We start from the raw sequence: 22,147 nt of genomic DNA, 5'->3' as shown, positions 1-22,147 counted from the left end.
AAACCCAGTGTCTTACACATGGCTAGGCAAGCGCTCTACCACTGAGCCACAAACCCAGGCCCCTTTTAATTTTTTGAGACAAGGTCTTGATAAGTTGGCTGAGGCTGGCCTTGAACTTGTGATTCTCCTGCTCAGCCTTCCAAGTCACTGGAATTCCAGGCATGCGTCACCACACCTGGCTAAAGTACATATTTTTTTCTTTAATATTTATTTTTTAGTTGTTGGATAAAATACCTTTATTTTTATGTGGTGCTGAGGATCAAACCCAGGGCCTCAAATGAGCTAAGCTCCGCTCTACCACTGAGCCACAACCTCAGTCCCCTAAAGTACCTATTTTAATATTTTAATACATAAAAAAGCCTAAAATCCAAAAAAGATGATTGGAAGGTGGATCAGGAGAAAAACCTCTTCTGGGTACAAAAACTGCTCTTAAGGACAAGACAAAAACCTAATAACTCTTTAAAACCTTACTGTTGGCTCTGGTGAAACAAGGCCCTGCTTTCTCACCTAATATTTCATCTTAATTCACTACCTTAATAACTAAAGTTTACTGAGTTATGTTTCAAGCATAGCAAAGCAACATTCAGCATTTCCTGCGCCTTTTTCCTTTTGCAGGGTAATGGAGATCTAACAGGTCCTCCCACACATTAGGCAAACACTCTCCTGATCTGTATTCCCAGACCTGCTTTGAGACTATCTAGCTAAAGTGCCCAGGCTGCCCTGGAATTTGGAATTCTGTCGGCCTCCCAAGTAGCCAGTATTCAACTTCCTCCTCCTCTCTTCTATCTATAATCCAACAAAAATATCACTATGTTCTTTGACGGGTCTTAAATGTACCTGCTCACCATCTATGTCATCTATAGATGATGATTGTCACCGTGGAGCAAGAATATCTCCCATGAAACCTGCAAAAACCTCAAATGCCTTCTGAACAAATAGCTATCATTGTGGTGTTCTTTATGTCTCCACATTATAGATTTGGAGAACATGCTTGTAATCTGAAGCCAAGGTGAGAGAATCATAAGTTGTAATGCCAGCCTCAGCAATTTAGAGAAACCTTGTCTTATAAAAAGGAAGAGAACTGGGCTTGTAAAGAGACTCTGGGTCCAACCTCAATGCCTAAAAATTTAAAAAATTGATTTGGAAACAGGTGTTCAGTATTGCAAGGCCTAGTGGCACACATCTATAGTTCTGACCACTAGGGAGGCTGAGACAGGAGGCTGGCAAGTTCAAGAGCAGCCTGGGCAAATTAGCAAGACATTGTCTCAAAAAAGGGTTGGGGATATAACTCAGTGGCAGAGCTCTCCAGGGTTCAATCTCTAGAGGCTCAAAAAAGAGAAATGCATTCAGTAATCATCTTCCCTTTTGTTTTGGTGGTGCTGGGGATTGAACCCCAGTACCTTGTGCATGTGAGGCAAGCACTCTACCAACTGAGCTATATTCCCAGCTTTCTGGTAGTAATTCTTCAGCCATAACAGTTTTGTTGTTCACTATATTTTTTTAAAGAGAATTTTTTTTTAATATTCTCGGTAGTGCACTCGCCTGGCATGCGGGGGGTGCTGGGTTCAATCCTCAGCACCACATACAAAAAGATGTTATGTCCGCCGAAAACTAAAAAATAAATATTAAAAAAATCCTCTCTAAGAGAGTGAGAGACTCTTAAAAAAAAAAAAAAGGTCTGGGGTGGGTGGGGTGGCATATGACTGTTTCAAATCAGTTTAATCAGTCTCCAGGGCATATTCCCAAACCCCTTTTTTTTTGGGGGGGGGTGCTGGGTATCAACCCCAGGGCCTTTGTGCATGCAATGCAAGGCAAGCACTCTACCACCTGAGCTATATCCTCAGCCCTCCCAAACTCATTTCATGAACTACATCTAATTTGCACATACCAATTCAATCTGCACAAGTAATTAATATATTCTCATTTTCAACAACAACTTTACAGTTAGAGCAAAGTTTTCTGGCACACATACTGACCACCCCTTCCCAATGAGTTAGGTTGTCAGGGTGAGGAAGTTATAATCTTTCCAAACATGCATGATTCACTGTCATCCCCAGACCAGCAGCACAGCATCATCTAAAAACTTGTTAGAAATGCCCTCCTTATTTTTTGGGGGGTGGGGGTGGGAGGAGGCTACTAGGGGATTAAACTCAGTGGGGCTTTACCATTGAGCTACATTACCAGCAGTTTATTTTTGAGACTGTATCACTAAGTTGTTATGACCTCCCTAAATCACTGAGGCTGGGTTTGAACTTGGGGTCCTCCTACCTCAGTCTCCCCAGGTGCTGAGATTACCGACTTGTGCCACTGCATCCAGCTAAAAATGTCACTTTTTGAGCCCCATATCAAATCCAATGCATCTAAAGAGGTAGGTGCGGTGCCTAACAGTCTCACAAGGCAGTGATGGTGATGCTTGACTTAAAGACCACTGACATAGGTCCATTGCCAGGCAAGGAGGAATCTAATCTTTGCACCTGGGCTGTAGTTCTCCACACTTGGCACTTCCCACCATCTTTTCTTAAAGATGGCCCCTGAATTCTGCTCAAGGACCACAGGAAAAATTGCTGTAAGTGGGGGTGGGGGTGGGGGCGGGGCGCGGCTGCGGCCTGCACTAGGGAAGGTGGGAGTGGCTGGAGGTGGGGGCGGGACAGGCAGAAAGGTCTCAATGCCCCAGGGCCTCTTCCCCCAACTCCATGGCCTCCTCTTCAATGCAGCCAGCGGCTTCTGGGTCTGCTCCCTCCTCGGTCCGGACACGCAGCAGATGCGGGGTCCTCGGGGCGCCACGCACCCTGCCAAAGTTCCGGAGACTTATGGCTGGGGAGGGCGCTCCTGCTCCCAGGAAGCGACTGAGCAGCGGCGTTTGTGCTGCGGGCGATGGCCGGGCCGACCCCGGGGATGCCTCCACCTGCAGGCTCTGTTCAGGGTCATCGCTCATACTGTGGACATGAAAGTGAACCAGGTGAAACTTGAGGCCAGACTAGGCCAAGGGCAGAGTCGAGGGCTTGGATATATTAGTGGCCCAGAGGGTGACCACGGACCTGGCACCAGCCTGCTGGGTCAAGCAAGTCCAGCCTTGGCCAGCAGCTGCCACTCACCGAAGATTGAAGGTGGAACCCAGGAAAGAAGGTCTCAGCGTCTCTGCCGCTGTGGCCACAGTATAGGGTGGCTGTGGCTGCTCCTCATCCCAGTATGGGTCCTTCTCCATAGGGGGCAGGTTTTGGTACATGTCATCCACGGATAGCAGGGACACCTGGACCAGAAGAAGGGTGGCAGCAGGTCACAAGGACCTTCCTCTCCTCTCCACATCCAGGCTGAGAGCTGACTAGGAGAGGAAGTCAAAGAACTGACCCCTGGATCTACTCTCACCTCACCTGCAAGTTTCGGTCTATGAGCTGGTTGGTCTCAAAATCATCATCATCTTCACCAAAGGGGTTGATGATCTGTTCAGCCACCTGTAGGATGCAGAGATAGTGTTTTTTGGAGTTAGAGCCCCCACTCTACCCCCAACATTGGAGTAGACCCAGGGCCCAGGTCTGGTATGACCATCTGTAGTGCCCACCTTGAGCCAGCCAGCATAGAAGAAGAACTGCAGCAGTGTGGTGAGAGGCACATACATGTCCAGGTCTCCCAGTGCTGGTGCTGGCTTCTGGCCTGGCTCCAGAGGCTCTTTGGCAGCCCCTGCCTCTGGCTCCACAAACTGGCGACCAACCAGGGAGAGGGCAAAGAAGGAGTATACAGCTATGGTCACCACCTGGAGAAGGGAAAGCCAGGCGGAGTATGGTGCAGTGGCACACAGAGAAATGCCATCCCTGGGCTGTGGCTGTGGCTCAGTGGTAGAGCCCCCGCCTCGCACGTGTGAGGTTCTGGGTTCGATCCTCAGCACCACATGTGCCCATCTACAACTAAAAGAATATTTAAAAAAAAAAAGAAGAAGAAGAAAAGAAATGCCATCCCTGCCCCTGCGAATCTGGGAGGAGTCTGATAAGTAATTAAACATGCAATGGGGTAGCAGCACCAGCAGGATAAGGTCATCTTGGTAGGTTGGAAGGAGGCTTTGAAGATGAGCTCTTGGCTGTTCAGAGCTTCACTGAACAGAATTGGCCCAGGCAAGGACCATCTCTTAATTTTCTTCAGTATCTCACACCCAGCACAGAACATGCAATAGGCACTGGGACTGGGGAGGTGAAAGGCAGTTACTTGGGTGTAGACGAGGGGGATGCTGATCCAGTCATAGTGAAACAGCATGCTGCACTTGGCACGGTATTTGTTCAGCTCCTGGTGGAAAAGCAGGAAGAGGAGGTCAGCAGAGGAGAAGGAGGAAGACTAGGAAGAGAATAGGGGAACCCAGAACAAAGCAGGCCTGAATAGGCCTGAGGCTGGACCTACTCTCGAGTGTTATTAGGCTGGGGTGCCTATGATGGGAAGCAATCTTTCAAAGTCCTGGAAACCACAGGCCCTGAAGCTAAAAGGTCTTAGAATGAATTCTACCTATGCTAACTAGCTGCGAGATTTGAGCTTTTCCACTTAGTTTCTGTTCCCTGATTTGTGAATGAGGCTAAATGAGCTATAGGTATCTGCTTCTAAAAGCATGTGGTACTTAGTTGGAGACATTTAAGTGATAAGTACCAAAATTAGAGGAGGGCCAAGGGACCTGGACCTAGGCTAACTCACTTCCAGAAGGAGACAGAAAGCAATGTCATCATGGATTCGCCCATCCCTGCGGGCCTGGGCTGCCAGGTTGGTGAACCAGACGCAAGGGATCCAATACTTGTTGAAGTCAGATTTCAGACTCTCAAACTTTTTCCTCTCTTCCTGGGACATGAAACCTGTGGAGATGAAGTGGGTGGGTGCAAGACACATTCTCGACCGCCAGAGGAGGCTACTATTCCACTATGTGGCTGCCCTCCCTTGTGTACCCAGCGATTTCAACTCTGCCAAATCAGGATCCTGAAGCACCTTCTGAAGATCAGATCTCGCCTTCTTGGGAAAGCCCTGACCTGAGAATTCCCCGAGCCTGACACCTGCAACCAGCCCGTGCGCCAGGCCCACACAGAGGTCCACAGACCACGCACCTGCGTCCACCACATGCTCCATAGTGGGGAAGCGCTTGAGCACGCGCGTGCTCACTGAGCGCAGCACCAGAACCGATGCCAGGTTGGCATAACGTATAAGAGTGCGGCGGAGCAGCCGGCCACGCTGGTCCACGCCATGCACACTGGCTGAAATGACGCACATCAGCTGGTCCGGCAGAGGAATGCTTGTGTACTGGGACCACCAGCGGTTCACCACAAGAGTCACGTAGAAACCTGGTGGGCCACCATGAGTAGTGGGGAAAAGAGGGAACATGGAGGGGCTGGGAGTCACAGAGCCCTCCCTCCCAAGCCAGAGGGCTCCCAGCAGGCTCTGAATCACAGCCTGGCTGGGGCAGGCAGGCTAGGACAGTGAGCACTGCCTCTTCCTCTGGTCCCACCACTGGGCTGGGCCAGGCCAGGCCAGGCCCGGAGAAAGAAGAAATGCAGACTTCCAAGGAATTGGGGAAGTGGGAGTTTAAGACCAGACTCCAAGACCTGCTACCCATGAGGGTGGGGAAAGGGCTGTCACCTCTCTCCAGCTCCCTTCCAGTACCAAGAGGGGAGTTGTGAGGCCACAGGTGTCTTGTGCCTGTGTGGAGTGAGGGTGCAGCAGGTGATAGGCAGGGCCTTGCTTTGGAGAAACCCTGGACCCAGCCCTCAGCACCTAGCTTGTACCTGCTCAGGCTGACTCTAAGCTGTGCTACTCAGAGCTGTCAGCTCAACCCAAAGATTAGGGAACACAGCCAGGGAAAACTAATGGGGCCTCACCCAGTACAAAGGACAAAGGGATGAGATCTGCAGAGCGGTTGCAGTATCGGGCCACCTGTGCATATACATGCCTCTGCTCCTGGGTCAGCAGCAACCTGGGATGGTCAAGTGTAGGCCTGGGATGGAGGGAGGTGGACAGACAGCCTCCACCCCCATAGGCCAGCCCTGAGACCCATCCTCACCTGTAGGCCATGCTGAGCATAGCATAGAGAGCGATGAAGAGTAGGAACTCCTTGTAGAGGAGCTTGTAGATGCTTCCCCTCCAGCGAAGGAGCAGGCTGGAGAAGCCACCAAAGCGCGCCTCTGCCACTTTGAGGGTGTATGAAACCGTCATGGTGCTGGGGCATGAGGCAGGAGGTCACAGAGCTGTCCCTCTCCTTAACTTGCATTTCCATCAATAAGCTTAGTACTGGAGGAAACTCCCCTCACCTCTGGTCATACACACCTAGGCCTTCAGCCTGTCAGTAGAACACCTAGGCCTTTAGCCAGAAAGCCACAGAACAGACAAAGCACAAAGCACAACCAACCCATGCTCTGCAGAACCTGTAGTACATAGGGGAAGCCAGAATGGGATAGAGCAAAGCAGGGCTGATCTCTGTGCCCCCTTGTGCATGAGGCTTTCCTAAGCTCCTTTTTTCTAGGTTCTGGAAATTGAACCCAGGGCTTAGAATGTGCTGGGCAAGTGCTCTACCTCTGAGTTACATCCCCAGCCCTTTTCCAAACTCTTCTTTTACCTGCAAAGCTTGGTAACTGGATTTTGGGCTTCTGAAGACAAAATCTCCAACTCCAACCCAGAACCACCACTTTTGCTATGAATTCTCATTATCTGGTCTCCCAAGGCCCAGGGCACTTCACCCCAACACATACCTGCCTACCTGCTCTGAGCAGCAGCCTATGTTGAGGAAGAATGGCTAGCTTTCACTCTGCCCAAACTTAAGTACCTGCTAGGTCCATAAAATTAGGCTGCACTGAGGCTATCATTGATGGATTGAAGCTGTCATCTAGCTTCCCCTAGTCCTGGGAACTGGGTAGATCTCCCTACCTCTGTAGGGCTGGGCTCGCCTTTGAGAAGCAGAAGTACCATTTGCACTGACCCCACAGCTCACAAAAATGACCCCATGCCCTTCATGCCGGGATGACAGGGATCACTGTCCCATGCTTCAGGTGAGAACACAGGAGCAGAATAAACTATTATCATAATACCAACTGCTAATCGTGGAGCACTGACTAAGGGACAGGTACTTAATACCAAGGGCACACTACCATGTCATCCTCTCATGGAACTCTCATCACAACCCTACAAACAAGATAGGAACCATCCCCATTTCACAGATGAGGCTCAGAGAGGTAAATGACTTGTCCATGTTCAACAGCAAGCTTATGTTGAAGATAGAATTCAAAGCTAGAACTGATGGACTTCAAAGACTAGAAGTAGCCTAACTGGGCCTAGACAAGGACTTAAACTTCAGAACTAGTGTCCTCTGCTAGGGTTCTGAGGGTCCTGGCCAGGACTTTCCCTATTTTGATGCCACAGGGCTGACAAGGTCACAGACCTAAGAACTCAGTCCAAGAATACAGACCTCCTTAAGTCCTGTATCCCACATCTTGACTCCTAGGGATATCCAGGGTCTTGACTGACCACTTCTAGAGCACAGCTATTGGTGCTTTGCAAGAGGTAAAGAGACCTATCCAGTTGGTAATTTTCCTATTTTCATATGATTTTTTTTTCAGTATTGGGAGTTGAACCCAGAGGTACTCTATCACTAAGCTCCATCCCCAACCCTTTTATTATTTTTCATTTTCATGTTGTACATGACAGTAGAAACCATTTTGACATATTTATACAAGCTTGGAATATCATTCTAATTAGGATCTCAATCTTGTGGATGTACACATGGTGAGATTCACTGTGTTATATTCATAGATGTACATAGGAAAGTCATATTAGATTCATTCCACTGTCTTTCCCATTCTCATCCCCCTCTCTTCCCTTCATTCTTCTTTGTCTAATCCACTGAACTTCTACATTTCCCCTCTTTTTATATTTTGAGACAGGGTGTTGCTAAATTGCCCAGGCAGGCTCAAACTTGCAATCCCCCTGTCTCAGACTCCTGAGTAGCTGGGATTACAGATGGGCACCACTGTGCCCAGCCAGCATTTGGATTTTTAAAAACCAAATTTATTGCCCCATGCATCCCTATAATCTCAGCTACTAGGGAGGCTAAGGCAGGATAGTAAGCTTGAGGCCAACCTGAGCAACTAACTTAGCAACACCCTCAAAACGAAAAGAAGTACTAGGGATGCAGCTCAGTGGTACAACATCTCTGAATTTAATCCCCAGTACCACAAAAATCAACATCATTATCATATCCATTATCATCACCTTATTGAAGGCAACTAAATGGGTGTTTATAGCATTTTAAATCACAGATTCCATCCATTCACTATACTTTTCTGAGTTGTTCCACACATTTTAAGTACATGTTGTCTTCTGAGCTGTTCTTCTAAGATGATGATGATGATGATGATGATGATGATGATGATATGATGGGTACTGGGCATTGAACCCAAGGGCACGTAACCACTAAGCCACATTCCCAGCCTTGTTTTATATTTTATTTATAGACAGGGTCTCAACTAAATTGCTTAGGGCCTTGCTAAACTGCTGAAGCTGGTCTTGAACTTGAAATCCTCCTACCTCAGCCTCCTGAGCCACTGGGATTACAGGTGTGTGTCACCACGCCCAGCTGTTAATTTACTATTTAAACATTATACTGCCAGGTGTGGTGATATATGCCCTAATCCTAGCTGTTCAGCAGGCTGAGGCAGGAAGATCACAAGTTTGAGGCCAGCCTTAGCAATTTAGTGAAAATTTTCTCAAAAAAAAAGGCTGGGGAGGGCTGGGGATATAAATCAGTTGGTAGAGTGCTTGCCTCACATGCACAAGGCCCTGGATTCAATCCTCAGCACCAGAAAAACAAACAAAAAGTGCTGAGGATAGAGCTCAGAAGTAGAGCACCCCTGGGTTCAATCCTTGGCACTGCAAAAACATAAAAACAAAAATAAAATAAAAATAAATAAAAGATCCAGGCCTTGAGCTACTTGCAGCTCAGACACCTCTGGTTTCTCAGTGTTACCTTTGCTTTCAATAAAACTAAATGAAAAAGATCCAGTTCTAAGAAGGCTCTGGAAAACCAGCCTTGCTCTTCTCCCAGATCACTTCTCAAAGCCCTCTAGGTTGCCCCCTTTTGCAGCAATCACGCTAGTTTAAGTCAACTTCCCTCCAGGGCCTACAGACAGGATTGGATCTGCTTCATCTCAGAAAAGCTAGGGAAGACGTGAAGCCCAACAGGATTCTTTTTCTTTTCTCCCTTTGTAGCAGTGGTCTGCTTCATGCTTTAAATAACGCACTGTGACTTTTTTTTTTTTAGTAGCAAGGATTGAACCCAGTGGTGCTAATCACTGAGTCACATTCCCAGCCCTTTTAATTTTTTGAGACAAGACCTTGCTAAATTGCTGAGGCTGACCTTGAACTTGCAATCCTCCTGTCTCAGCCTCCTGAATTGCTGGGATCACAGGCATGCATCACCAGGCCCAGGTGTGATTTATTTTTTAAATGGACATGTTTCTTTCTCTTTCCCTCCCCCTCACTAATCTAGGGGGCAACAGGATTACCTCTCTTCCCCATTCTAGGCAGAGTTATTGGTCCTTGGCATACACCCATCACAAGAATGAAGTAATTCTAACTTCAAGATGGCACCAGAAGGGCTGGGGCTGTAGCTCAGTGGCAGAGTGCTTGTCTAGCACATGTGAGGTGCTGGGTTCAATCCTTAGCACCACATAAAAATAAACAAAGGCATTCTGTTCATCTACAAATACAAAAAAAATTTTTTTTAAAAGATCTAAAAAATTGACTATCTCCTAAATTAACAAGTGAATTACAAGTCTGGACAGAGAATACCTGGAATATAACCTTTGAATCACCTTTTTAAAAACTCCCTATTCACAGGCAGTGACACTGATCTGTAATTCCAGTGACTGGGGAGGCTGAGACAGGAGGATCACAAGTTAAAAGCCAGCCTCAGCAACAGTGAAACCCTGTCTCAAAAATAAAAAGGGCTGGGGATGTAGCTCAGTGGTTAAGCACCCCTAGGTTCAATCCCTCGTACCAAAATAAATAAATAATAAAAAAATAAAACCTCCCTTTACCCCCTAATGGGCAGAATCATATCCTCTGGAAGAGGAATCCCCTGTGCTTTTCCTTTGCTAGCAAAGCAGTAAAACTGCTTCCTTTTTCTCAAAATCATGTCCTATTTATTGGATTGGCATCAGGGACAAAGACGGAGCTTTTGATAACATCTTCCTCCTTCTCCATTTTAACATGAAAGTCAACTTGTTTCACCATTCCCACCCTCCCCTGCCGTGTGTGTGTGTGTGTGTGTGTGTGTGTGTGTGTGTGTGTGTGAACCTAGGGCCTTATGCAATCAACTAACAGAGCTAATTCCCAGCCCTTCCCTTTTTTTGGTGAGATTTCTCAGGTGAGCCAAGGTCTGAAAACCTGCTCATAGCCTGACTGGAGTTGTGCCCTCCCTCCAGGTGCTAGGTGAGAAGTCACTGAGTAAAAAACAGTTCCAGATGAAAGACCAGGATCTCATCCATCACGGCCACGGACCCCATTCCCAAGCTCTGATCTGTGGCTTCCCCATAGGCTAGGGATATAGGGATAGACCTCAGTTGTAGAGTGCTTGCCTAGCATGTGCGAGGCTGTGGGTTGATCTCCAGCATAAAAAAAAAAGGAAGGAAGGAAGGGAAAAGAAAAGAAAGAGAGAGAAGTCACGTAAGAAAGCAAGCATTCTGGACTGCTTACCACTCAAAGAAGTTCTAATACTTGGGAAGCCAAGTATTGGGTCTCCCTGACAGCTTTCCCCAAGACAACACCTGCCCCCATCCTTGGCCCTCACACTTCTGCACTCTGGTCTGTGAATTTCCCACAGAACTAGGATGAAGGTGCATGACCTGAAGCCTCTGCCCCAGGAAGGGGCTGTCTCCAGACCTACCCTGCCCCTCCCTCCTGAGTCACTTATCTCCCTTCCCACTGCCCAGGTCCCCTTCCTCTGGTTTATGGTCCAGGAGAGAGAACCATTTAACCTGTAAATCACTTTGCCCCACCCTGCTTGTCTTCCTTCAGTCTGTCTCCCTCCCTACTTTTCCTGCCCTCCAGAGCACTCCCTTCCTCACAGCTGAGTTGGATGTATGCCATAGCACAGAACATCACAGTGTCTGCAGCCAGGTTTCACCATAGTCACCAAGGTTACCAAGCATCATGACATTGAGTGAGCCACTGAATTTCTGTGGTGAAATAGGGATGATAATACCTATCTCATAGAGTTGTTGTGAATATGAAGTGAGTTAATTGTATAAACTGCTCAGAATAGCTCAAGGTAAGCATGAAGTGTACTCTGGCTATCAGCACATGGTTTATTTCTGGTGGACCGCAGCACTCTCCAAGGACTCCTGAAATCTCCTTATTGTTGAATCCAGTTGTCCCTCTGGAGTCCTAATTTCACTTGGTATCTTTCATTCTTGAAAGACTGTCCTTTCTTGACCTCTGACCTAACAATATCAAGAGACTCTAAGTGACCAAGGGGACAGGGAGTGTAGGACATGTGCCCAGCAGGGCAGCAGACCTGACAGGAGACACCAAGACCTTAGGAAAAGCTCAGCTTGGGGGCTAGGGATGTAGCTCAGTGGTAGAGTCCTTTCCTAGCAAGAACAAGGTCCTGAGTTTGAGTTCAACCCCCATCAGTGCAAAACAAACAAACCCCTCAGTTTTTTTTTAAAGAGAAAGGGAGAGAGAGAGAGAGAAAATTTTAATATTTATTTTTTAGTTCTCAGCGGACACAACATCTTTGTTTGTATGTGGTGCTGAGGATCAAACCCGGGCCGCACGCATGCCAGGCGAGCGCGCTACCGCTTGAGCCACATCCCCAGCCCCAAACCCCTCAGTTTTGACACATCATTAGGTTATGAGAATCTTGGGGGAGGAGAAAGAGTACTACCAAGAGGAACATGGACAGTGAGGGAGGAGGAGAGGAAATTAGTGACTCCAGAAAAAAAGGTAACTGAATAGTAGAGTCAGACAGACTTGGGTTCAGAACTTATTTCTGCCCTTGGGAAGCTATAGATTACCTTGGGAAAACTGTTTATGAAATCTCCCATAAATTTACAGTGAGCAATAAATAAATAAGATAAATACCATTCCACGAATGGTGCCTTTTAGCTATCTTCCAGGAATTCTCTGGAAAGAAGAGAGACACCCCATGCATGTTGCTCTGTGTTTCTCCTTTAGAAAGCATGGAGCCACTCTTTTGCTCACAGATATGAGCATATACAAGAATTAAAGGGGGGCTGGGGTTGTGGCTCAGTGGTAGAGCACTCGCCTCACAGTGCGAGACCCTAGGTTTGATCCTCAGCACCACATTAAAAAAAAAAAGTGAAATAAAGGTGTTGTGTCCAACTACAACTAAAAAATAAATATTAAAAAAAAAGAATTATAAGGGCAACAGTGGATCTCCCCTATAATTCCAGCAGCTCAGAAGGCTGAGGTGAAAGGATCACAAATTCAAGGCCAGTTCCAGCAATTTAGCAAGACTCTGTCTCAAAAAATAAAAAAGGGCTGGATGCTGTGGTGCAGGCCTGTAATTGCAGTGGCTCAGGAGGCTGAGGGAGGAGGATCATGAGTTCAAAGCTAGCCTCAGCAAAAGTGAGGCACTAAGCAACTCAGTGAGACTCTGTCTCTAAATAAAATACAAAATAAGGCTGGGGATGTGGTTCAGTGGTCAAGTGCCCCTGAGTTCCATCCCTGTACCCCCAAAAATAAAATAAAAAGGATTAGAGATGTAGCTTAGTGGGTTCAATTTCCAGTACAAAAAAAAAAAGAAAAAAAGGAATTTCCCACATGTTACCATGGCAAAACTGGAAGAGTTGACAATGTATCCAGCATGCTGTTGGTACTGTAAATAAGCGAGTTAAGGGCAAGATATTTTTATTTTTAAGGGCAAGATTCTTGGCAGGAGACTTAAGGTGCATATTGAGAATATTAGCACTGTAAGAGCCAAGGCAGTTTCCTGAAACGTGTGAAGGAAAATAATTAGAAAAGAAGGAAGCCAAAGAGAAAGGTACCTGGGTTCAGCTGAAGCGCCAGCCTGCTCCTCCCAGAGAAGAGAACTTTGTTGTGGGTTTTTATCTTCTTCTTTTTCTTCTTCTTGTTTTTTTTTTTTTTTTGGCACTTGGCCACTGAGCTGCCAGGATTACAGACATGCCCCATTGCGCCCAGTTTGAGAAGAGCACTTTGTTGCTGCTCTTCTTTCCAATGGAAAGAAGTCTGAGCTGCTGCTGCAACCTGTTCCCCATGAACTTATGGCATGATAGATACGAAAAAAATAATTTTAAAAAGACCCCTGGACTGTATAAAGAAATGTGTGAAAGGGGAGGAGGTTACACAGAGAAAGGAGTGTTACTCAGTGGTGCAGCACTTACTTAACATGTGTGAGGCTCTTGGTATGGTTTTGCTTTGCTTTGGTTTGCTTTATTGTTGTTGTTTTTGGTACTGGGAATTGACCTCAGAGACTTGCACATTTTTTTTTTAAAGAGAGAGAGGATTTTTTTTTTTAATATTTATTTTTTAGTTTTTCGGCAGACACATTTGTTTGTATGTGGTGCTGAGGATCGAATCCGGGCCGCACACATGCCAGGCTAGCGTGCTACCGCTTGAGCCACATCCCCAGCCCCAACTTGCACATTCTTGACAGCTGAACTACTTTTGAGCTACATCTCCTGGCCTTTTTTTTTTTTAATATTTATTTTTTAGCTGTAGTTGGACACAATATCTTTATTTATTTATTTTTATGTGGTGTTAGGGATCGAACCCAGGGCCTTGCCCCTGCTAGGCGAGCGCTCTACCACTGAGCCACAACCCCAGCCCTCCCCCCTTTTTTTAATTTTTAAATTTTGAGACTGGGTCTTGTTTAGTTGCCCAAATTAGGCTAGAAGTTGTAATCATCCTGCCTCAGCCTCCCAATTAACAGGGATTACAGGTGTGTGCCACCATGCCCAGTTGAAGCCCTTGGTTTGATCCCCAAGAACCACAAAACAAAACAAAATTTACTGTAGTCAGGAGGATCTCCTGATATCCCAGCTCCTGGATATCAAGAACCAGTTGTGAAGGCCAGCTATGGTAGTGCACACCTGTAATCCCAGGGGCTTGGGAGGCTGAGGCAGGAGGAGGATCGCAAATTCAAAGCCTCAGCAAAAGCAAGGCACTAAGTAACTCAGTGAGACCCTGTCTCTAAATAAAATATAAAATAGGGCTGGGGATGTGGCTCAGGACTTGAGCACCCCTAGGTTCAATCTCCTGTTCCAAAAAAAAAAAAAGTGGACTGAGTGTGTTGTTCACTAGTATAACTCCTGGGTTCAATCCTCAGTACTTGAACAAAAAAGTGTGGCTGGGTATGATTTGGGGATTTAGCAGCCTAGTAGCAAAGCACTTGCTTAGCATGTCCAAGGGCCCAGGTTTGGTCCTTGTCCCTGAAAAAAAAAAAAAAAGAAAGAAAGAAAAAAAGAGAGAGAAAAAAACAGATAATGTATGAGAAAGAAAAAGAAAAACAGATGATGTATGTGAAGTCAGAAGGAAAAGACCATCTACAAGCTAAAGAGGGAAGCCTCCAAAGAATCAAGCATGCTGACATCTGATCTTGGACTTCCAGCCTCTAGAACTGTGAAAACAAATTTGTCACTTAAGGCATCCAGTCTGTGGTATTTTGCTATGGCAACTGTAGCAAACTAATACAGAGACATTTTACTTTGTTTTCCAAATATAAAATTGCAGTATTGAATATGCCTTTTAAAGCTGTACATGCCTCAGGCCTATTTACCCTGGGGATTCATCCTTTGTGGTCACTATCATCTCCCCCTGGAAAATTGCTAACCTGTGAGAACGAAGGCCAACTTCTGAGTGGCACTCAAGGCCTTCCTGCCCATTTCCCCTTCCCCTCATTCATCTCTGACTGGTTTGGGTCTCCCTTCAGTGGCCATGAAGGACAATTGTGCTTGAAGTAGGTCCTTTTGGGCCTGATGAAGGACTGAGATCTCTCTGACAGCATATGGTGGTGCCATAAAATGAAGGTAACACCAAAAGCTGGGAGACCAGCAAGCTGCTGTGGCAGCAATCAGACAAGAGAAACTGTGACCCAGACCAGGGTATGAGGGCAAGATGGATCCAAAATGATACATATATATCAGAGATATTTGGGAGACAATCTTGGCAGGAATTGGATACAAATAAATACTTGCTGGTTTTCCAGGTTACTCTTTCTAAAGTAAGCTATTGGTTTACTCTTGTTTATTTCCTTCATAGCACTTTTCACAGCCTGCAATTACTTTGTTTATGTATGTATCTATTGTGTTTCCATGAAACAGAATCAAGCAAACTAAATGAGGGCTGCAAACCTTTATCAGTCTTATTTGAGACAATAAATCTGAAGTTTGGTTCAGTAATTGATACGATCATCCAGAGTGAAAAGAGTTGAGAACGACCACAAGGCCAGGAAGTTTGTGATCCTGGGACCAACATTCCAGAGGTGTTAAGATCACACTTCCACCTCTGGACCTGGGCATTGAAGGGTGGGGATTAAAGAGGGATCTAGGGTTCCAGATGGCCCCAGAACAGCTACCTAATTGCCCATCCTCAGCACTTGAGAATATCCAATACCTATTCTTCACTTTCTGGCCTTCTGGATGCTGACCCAGGGTAATGGATATTTTCAGGAGAAGGAAATACAGGACTCAAGATCCATCACTCCAGAGGTTATAAGTGGGTAGTGGAAGATGGGGCCTGGAACATAAGCCTTCAATACCAGGCTGGGTTTTTTTGTTTTTGTTTAACCAGGAATCTAACATAGGAGTGCTTTACCACTGAGCTACATTGCCAAGCCCTCCCTCTTTGTTTAAAATATTGTTTTTAGTTGTTGATGGACACAATACCTTTATTTTATTTATTTATTTTAATGTGGTGCTGAGGATCCAACCCAGTGCCTCACACGTGCTAGGCAAGTGCTCTACCACTGAGCCACAACCCTAGCCCTGCCAAGCCCGTTTTGCATTTATTTATTTATTGGGTACCAGGGATTGAATCCAGGGGTGCTTAACCACTGAGCCACATCCCCAGCCCTTTTTAAATTTCTTTTTTTTTTTTTTAATTTTAATATTTATTTCTTAGTTCTCGGCAGACACAACATCTCTGTTTTGTATGTGGTGCTGAGGATCGAACCCGGGCCGCACGCATGCCAGGCAATAGCGCTACCGCTTGAGCCACATCCCCAGCCCTTAAATTTCTTATTTTGAGACAGGGTCTCGCTAAGTTGCTTAGGGCCTCGCTAAGTTGCAGACTCTAGCTTTGAATTTCCAATCCTCCTGCCTCAGCCTCCCAGGTAGCTGGGATTACAGGTGTGTGCCACCACACGCCCGACTAGCACTAGGCTGTTTTGACCCCAGAAACTATCATGGCAGTCCCCAAACTAGGCAAGCCAGGCTCCAAAGTGGGCTCTTCTTCAGTCCCCAAAGGGGGGCAGCACTGGGCTGGGTCTATCGGGTCTGGTCAAGTGCCTGAGACTCCAAGGGTCCTGCAAGCACAAAAAGGAGTGCTAGGGACGCGTCCTGGATAAAAAGTACCACCCGTCTCTTCCCGGCTGGAACGCTGATCCACCTAGTTTCTGGGAAGACGCCCTCAGATACCAGACCCTCACTCTAATTTCAGCATATGCTCTGAAAGATAGGAATAAAAAGGGGCCCCCACTGGAGGAACACGAGGTCATTAAGGAGGAGAGGGTAGCAAAGAGAGACAAAGGTCAGTTTGCCCCTGCTGCGGGTCGCAGCACTGTAGCGGAGCCTATAGGGTTAGCACAAGAGGCGGGGCCTCGAAATTTTTCGGATGAGAGGAGGAGCTTCAGGATGATGTAAGGCCTGGAAAGAGGCGTGGCTTCTCCGTGACTCGCCGCCGGGAAGGGGTGGAGTTCTAGATGACGAGACTCCGGGGAGGGGGCCGGCGTTCATTGATAAAAACGCCGGGCTCCCTCCGGCGCGAGCGCAGAGTAGCAAGACCAGGCAGCGCCACGCGCGGCCGGGGCCGGGCGGAACCTAGAACAAGCCGGGCCCGCGCTGCGAGGCGCCGTCCGCATGGAACCCGCCGCGGGCTTCCTGTCCCCGCGCCCTTTCCCGCGTGCTGCCGCCCCGCCCGCGCCCCCCGCTGGACCGGGGCCGCCTCCGAGTGCCTTGCCCAGATCTGAGCAGGAGATGCTGGCTGGGCCACCGGCGCCAGATCCTGGGCGCCTCATCACGGACCCGAGCAGCGGTCGCACCTACTTCAAAGGCCGGTTGTTGGGCAAGGTGGGCCAGGGGCTGTCTGGGGAGTGGTGCTAACGCGGGCGGACAGAAACCCTGCCAGGCAGGGCGGGTGCTCTTGACCCCGACGTGGGAACGTATGCGGACCAGACCCGGCCTCCCCTCCCCTGGAGCGCCTGGCCTGATACCCACCTCCTCCTAGGGGGGCTTCGCCCGCTGTTACGAGGCCACTGACACAGAGACCCGCAGCGCCTATGCGGTCAAAGTCATCCCGCAGAGCCGCGTCGCCAAGCCGCATCAACGCGAGAAGGTGGGTCCAGGCCCGGCGGGCGAGGGGTGAAGTGGGGTCGATGGGGTGGGAACCCCGGAAGGATGATGACCCCGCACCCCCATGGCAGATCCTAAATGAGATTGAGCTGCACCGAGACCTGCAGCACCGCCATATCGTTCGTTTTTCTCACCACTTCGAGGATGCTGACAACATATACATTTTCCTGGAGCTCTGCAGCAGAAAGGTAAGGGATGGGGATTTCAGCGGAGACTGGGGCCGGGTGGGGTGCGTCTTAAGACCCAGTGCTAGGGCCTTGCCTTCCTCGTGGAGCATGCAGAGAGGGAGGCTCAGGGAGGGCGAACAGGGGCTGAGTCAGTGGCTCTCTGCAGTCCCTAGCCCACATCTGGAAGGCGCGGCACACCCTGTTGGAACCAGAGGTGCGCTACTACCTGCGGCAGATCCTTTCTGGCCTCAAGTACTTGCACCAGCGGGGCATCTTGCACCGGGACCTCAAGCTAGGTGAGACTCTTTGGTGAGCCAGCAGGGTTGGGGGACTGGGGATAGAAGGAGGAAGAAATCTGACATACCTCTCTGTCCCCTCCAGGAAATTTTTTCATCACAGATAACATGGAATTGAAGGTGGGGGATTTTGGGCTGGCAGCTCGCTTAGAGCCCCCAGAGCAGAGGAAGAAGTGAGTGTTTGAGGGGTGGCTACAATCTGTGTATGACACAAGTGATGTGTGACAGATAGTGAGTATGTATGTGGGAAGCAAAGTGACCGCCTGATGTGTCCATGTGATGAATAGGGAAGGGGTAATGGGCTGTTTGTGTATATGTGAAGGTGGAGGTGGCAGCCTCACTTGCTGGGATTGGTGGGGAGGATGAGAGTCCTACTGTGTGACACAGATGGGATAGGTGACTCAGTCCCAGAGACAGATTCGGGTGTAATGATTCTTGAAGGTATATGACTGACCCTGGAAGGGGAATGTGACATAGGCCAGGCAGTGTGTATGTGAGACAGTGTGGGAATGGCAGGACATGACCCTCTGTGTGTGTATGTAAAAAGACCCTGCCATGGCTACTGTGACTGAGTGTGCATGACACAGATAGCATGGGTAGCAGATGAATGTTTATGGGGGATGTGACAGCTGGTGTTGGTGTGTATGCAGCACAGACCATGGGAGGTGACAGCCTGATGGGTGTTTGACAGACGGGAGTGGGGGGAGGGATCAGTGATCGACCCTCTGTGTTGACCCTGGAGGAGGGGGCTGGGTTGGGGGGTCATGGCCTCCCCCTGCGCTGCAGTACTGTTGAGCAGCTGGGGCAGGCGGGTAGGCGGGGACTCAGCTGCCATCTCTGGCATCCATTGTCCCAGGACAAGCAAGAGCTCTCTGGCCTTTGGTGACAAGCAGCTGCTTTGTCTAGACTCACAGTGGGGGCAGGGATGGGGGTACTGCTGGGCTGGGTCTGAGTTGTCCCTCTTTTCTCTACCCTCTTTCAGAACCATCTGTGGCACCCCCAACTATGTGGCTCCAGAAGTGCTACTGAGACAGGGCCATGGCCCTGAGGCGGATGTGTGGTCACTGGGTTGTGTCATGTGAGTGTCAGTCAGTGGCTGACAGGTAGTGGGTACGTGGGCCGGGCATTTCAACCACTTTACTCCTGACCCCCTTATCCCTGCCCCACAGGTACACACTGCTCTGTGGGACTCCCCCCTTTGAGACCGCTGACCTGAAAGAAACGTACCGCTGCATCAAGCAGGTTCACTACACGCTGCCTGCCAGCCTCTCATTGTCTGCCCGGCAGCTCCTGGCCGCCGTCCTTCGAGCCTCACCCCGAGACCGTCCCTCTATTGACCAAATCTTGCGCCATGACTTCTTTACCAAGGTCTGTGACTCTCCAGACACCTGAGTTCAGTCTGCATATTCCCAGGGGATTAAATGGGGGCAATTGAGAGGACCTCTAGGGCCTCTCTTCTATGTTGACATGGCTTCTCTCCACAGGGCTACACCCCTGACCGGCTTCCTGTCAGCAGTTGCATAACAGTCCCGGACTTGACACCCCCTAACCCAGCAAGGAGTCTGTTTGCCAAAGTTACCAAGAGCCTGTTTGGAAGGAAGAAGAAGAGTAAGTCTAGGGTGTCAGGGTGTTAAGTGACAGAGACACTTGTGATATTCATTTTGGGGGCATGGAGGTATGGGTGCAGCTGAGTGTGGTGGCTCATGCCTGTAATTCCAGCGACTCAGGAGGCTGAAACAGGAGGATCACAAGTTTGAGGCCAGTCTCAGCAACTTAGTGGACCCTGTATATCAAAATCAAAAATAAAAAGGGCTGGGGATGTAGTTTAGTGGTAAAGCACCCATGGGTTCAATTCCCAGTACCAAAAGAAAGAAAGAGAGTGTGGATGCCTGCGAACTCCTGAGGAGAATGTGTGTTGTCCAGGTACTTGGGAAGGCCTATCATTGTGTCATCCCTGTGGATAATGGGATTGGGCAGAACACTGAAGACTATCCCCCCTACCTCCAGATAAAAACCATCCTGAGGAGCAGGATGAGGTCTCCTGTTTGGTGAGCGGCCTCATGCGCACGTCTATTGGCCATCCAGATGCCAGGCCCGAGGTGAGGTGCTCACGTGGGCATTGTTCCCCTGACTCACTCCACCTAGCAGCTGAGGGAAGCCCGGGATAAAAGGCTGATGAAGCATCCAGCCTCGTGGTGGCCTAATTGGCTGTGTCTCATTAGCAGGCTGGGGCTGACCCAGGGTGCCCTCGAAACCAGGGCAGGGCTAGGCCATGGACTTTCAAGGATTTCGATTTCAGAGCCTATCTCACTCCCTGTCCCTACCCAACTCTCTAGGCTCCAGCAACTTCTGGTCCAGCCCCTGTCAGCCTGGTAGAGACAGCTGCTGAAGACAGCTCACCCCGTGGGACGCTGGCGAGCAGTGGAGATGGTGAGGAACCAAGGAGTGTGAGACTTGCTAAAACTTGCTGAGGCAGAGACCAGGAACCAGAGGGAAGGAGTTGACAGAGGGACATGACCTGAGTCTAGGGAGGGCTAATGCCTAAATCTCAGTGCTCTGTTCCTTTCAGGGTTTGAAGAAGGTCTAACTGTGGCCACTGTGGTAGAGTCGGCCCTCTGTGCTCTGAGAAACTGTGTGGCCTTCATGCCCCCAGGTGAGGCTGGGGTCTGGTATGTGTTAATATTGTTGGGAGTTCTTTGGCTAGGAGGCTAGGAAGAAGCAGGTCCTTATTTCCTTTTTTCCCTTGACAGCCGAACAGAACCCAGCCCCTCTGGCACAGCCAGAGCCTCTGGTGTGGGTCAGCAAGTGGGTTGACTACTCCAACAAATTTGGCTTTGGGTATCAACTGTCCAGCCGCCGGGTAGCAGTGCTTTTCAATGATGGCACACACATGGCCTTGTCAGCCAACAGGAAGTAAGTGCTGTTCTGGGGTGTCTTGTATCCAGGGTGTTGGGCTCATCAGGGCTGCACCTTGGCATGTGTTCCTAGGCTCAGGGGCCTAGGGTTTCTCAGCAGAAGGGTGTTGGTGCAGGGCTCCCTCTGACCTTGGCCTCCCCCTACTTCCAGGACTGTGCACTACAACCCCACCAGCACAAAGCACTTCTCTTTCTCTGTGGGTGCTGTACCTCGAGCTCTGCAGCCTCAGCTGGGCATCCTACGATACTTTGCCTCCTACATGGAGCAGCACCTCATGAAGGTATGTGGGTAAGGGTTGAGCATACTGAAGATTTACACATCCTCATAAGTTCCCCTTTGGTAATGGGAGGAGGGGCTCAAAGTTAAAGGCTGAACCTATAAGAAAGGGAGACATCGATGGAGACATCTGATTCATGTCAGACCAGTGACCTGCCCTGCTCCTGCTCTCAGGGTGGAGATCTGCCCAGTGTGGAAGAGGTGGAGGTGCCTGGCCCACCCTTGCTGCTGCAGTGGGTCAAGACTGATCAGGCCCTCCTCATGCTATTTAGTGATGGCACTGTCCAGGTAAGAGCCCACCCTGGAGTTGGAGGGAAGGTCTGGGAGGCCTAGGATGTTGGGAAGAAAATTGGGCCTGGAGCCTTGGCCCTGGCCCTGATCAATATCCTTCTCCTTGTATACAGGTGAACTTCTATGGGGACCACACCAAGCTGATCCTCAGTGGCTGGGAGCCCCTCCTTGTGACTTTTGTGGCCCGAAATCGCAGTGCTTGTACTTACCTCGCTTCCCACCTCCGGCAGCTGGGCTGCTCCCCGGACCTGAAGCAGCGACTCCGATATGCTCTGCGGCTGCTCAGGGATCGTAGTCCAGCCTAGGCCCCACCATGCAGAGCAGGCCATGACCAAGCCCTCAAACCTGAGGCCTGTGCCTGTAAGGCTCTGGCCCTTGCCTTTGTGGCCCTCTCTGTTCCATTGGTGCCTCACTGGGGGCTCTGGGCTGAATCCCCCAGGGAATCAGGGACCAGCTTTACTAGAGTTGGGGTGGCTTGTCCTTACTATTTCTTACCCCCTCTCTGAGATAAGCCTGAGCCTTAGCCCCAAATTAGGGGCATTATTTATGGACCACTTTTATTTATTGACAGACATTTATTTATTGGGATGTGAGCCCCAGGGGGCCCTCCTTCTGGGATAATAAACCTTTTGCAGAA

General features: G+C 49.0%; 2 protein-coding genes across 2 annotated transcripts; one reads left to right on the top strand and one right to left on the bottom strand.

Annotated features, from left to right (window-relative positions):
* Nucleotides 1-2,558: 2,558 nt before the first annotated feature.
* On the bottom strand, nucleotides 2,559-6,174 carry Best4 (bestrophin 4). Its single transcript, XM_046418902.2, has 9 exons — nucleotides 6,023-6,174; nucleotides 5,841-5,935; nucleotides 5,073-5,306; nucleotides 4,672-4,826; nucleotides 4,198-4,275; nucleotides 3,560-3,751; nucleotides 3,372-3,452; nucleotides 3,096-3,250; nucleotides 2,559-2,936 (listed from the first exon to the last, which is right to left on the bottom strand). Exons 1-9 carry the CDS (start codon nucleotides 6,172-6,174, stop codon nucleotides 2,663-2,665), a joined length of 1,416 nt encoding a protein of 471 aa, XP_046274858.1. The 3' UTR covers nucleotides 2,559-2,662.
* Nucleotides 6,175-16,980: 10,806 nt separating this feature from the next.
* Nucleotides 16,981-22,147, top strand: Plk3 (polo like kinase 3). Its single transcript, XM_046468984.2, has 15 exons — nucleotides 16,981-17,282; nucleotides 17,440-17,547; nucleotides 17,636-17,752; nucleotides 17,898-18,027; nucleotides 18,113-18,200; nucleotides 19,010-19,105; nucleotides 19,197-19,395; nucleotides 19,512-19,635; nucleotides 20,035-20,126; nucleotides 20,364-20,457; nucleotides 20,597-20,680; nucleotides 20,778-20,940; nucleotides 21,094-21,223; nucleotides 21,394-21,507; nucleotides 21,624-22,147. The coding sequence occupies exons 1-15, from the start codon at nucleotides 17,073-17,075 to the stop codon at nucleotides 21,813-21,815; spliced, it is 1,941 nt and encodes a 646-aa protein (XP_046324940.1). The 5' UTR covers nucleotides 16,981-17,072; the 3' UTR covers nucleotides 21,816-22,147.

This window comes from Marmota monax, unplaced genomic scaffold, assembly GCF_021218885.2.
Source record: "Marmota monax isolate L192 unplaced genomic scaffold, Marmota_monax_Labrador192_F-V1.1 WCK01_AAM20220418_F8-fsc00008, whole genome shotgun sequence".
NCBI lineage: Eukaryota > Metazoa > Chordata > Mammalia > Rodentia > Sciuridae > Marmota > Marmota monax.
Note: the sequence above shows the minus strand (reverse complement) of the source record. Positions and strands in the feature narration are given on the sequence as shown.

Excerpts from the sequence above, each read along its gene's own strand:
- Best4 (XM_046418902.2), bottom strand. The coding sequence starts at position 6,174 with ATGACGGTTTCATACACCCTCAAAGTGGCAGAGGCGCGCTTTGGTGGC. Across the intron at positions 4,276-4,671 it reads CTTTCTGTCTCCTTCTGGAA|GAGCTGAACAAATACCGTGC; the intron begins GTGAGTTAGCCT and ends CTTTTCCACCAG. Across the intron at positions 3,752-4,197 it reads TCCCCCTCGTCTACACCCAA|GTGGTGACCATAGCTGTATA; the intron begins GTAACTGCCTTT and ends TCCCTTCTCCAG.
- Plk3 (XM_046468984.2), top strand. The coding sequence starts at position 17,073 with ATGGAACCCGCCGCGGGCTTCCTGTCCCCGCGCCCTTTCCCGCGTGCT. Across the intron at positions 20,127-20,363 it reads ATCCAGATGCCAGGCCCGAG|GCTCCAGCAACTTCTGGTCC; the intron begins GTGAGGTGCTCA and ends CCAACTCTCTAG. Across the intron at positions 20,941-21,093 it reads GCCTTGTCAGCCAACAGGAA|GACTGTGCACTACAACCCCA; the intron begins GTAAGTGCTGTT and ends CCCTACTTCCAG.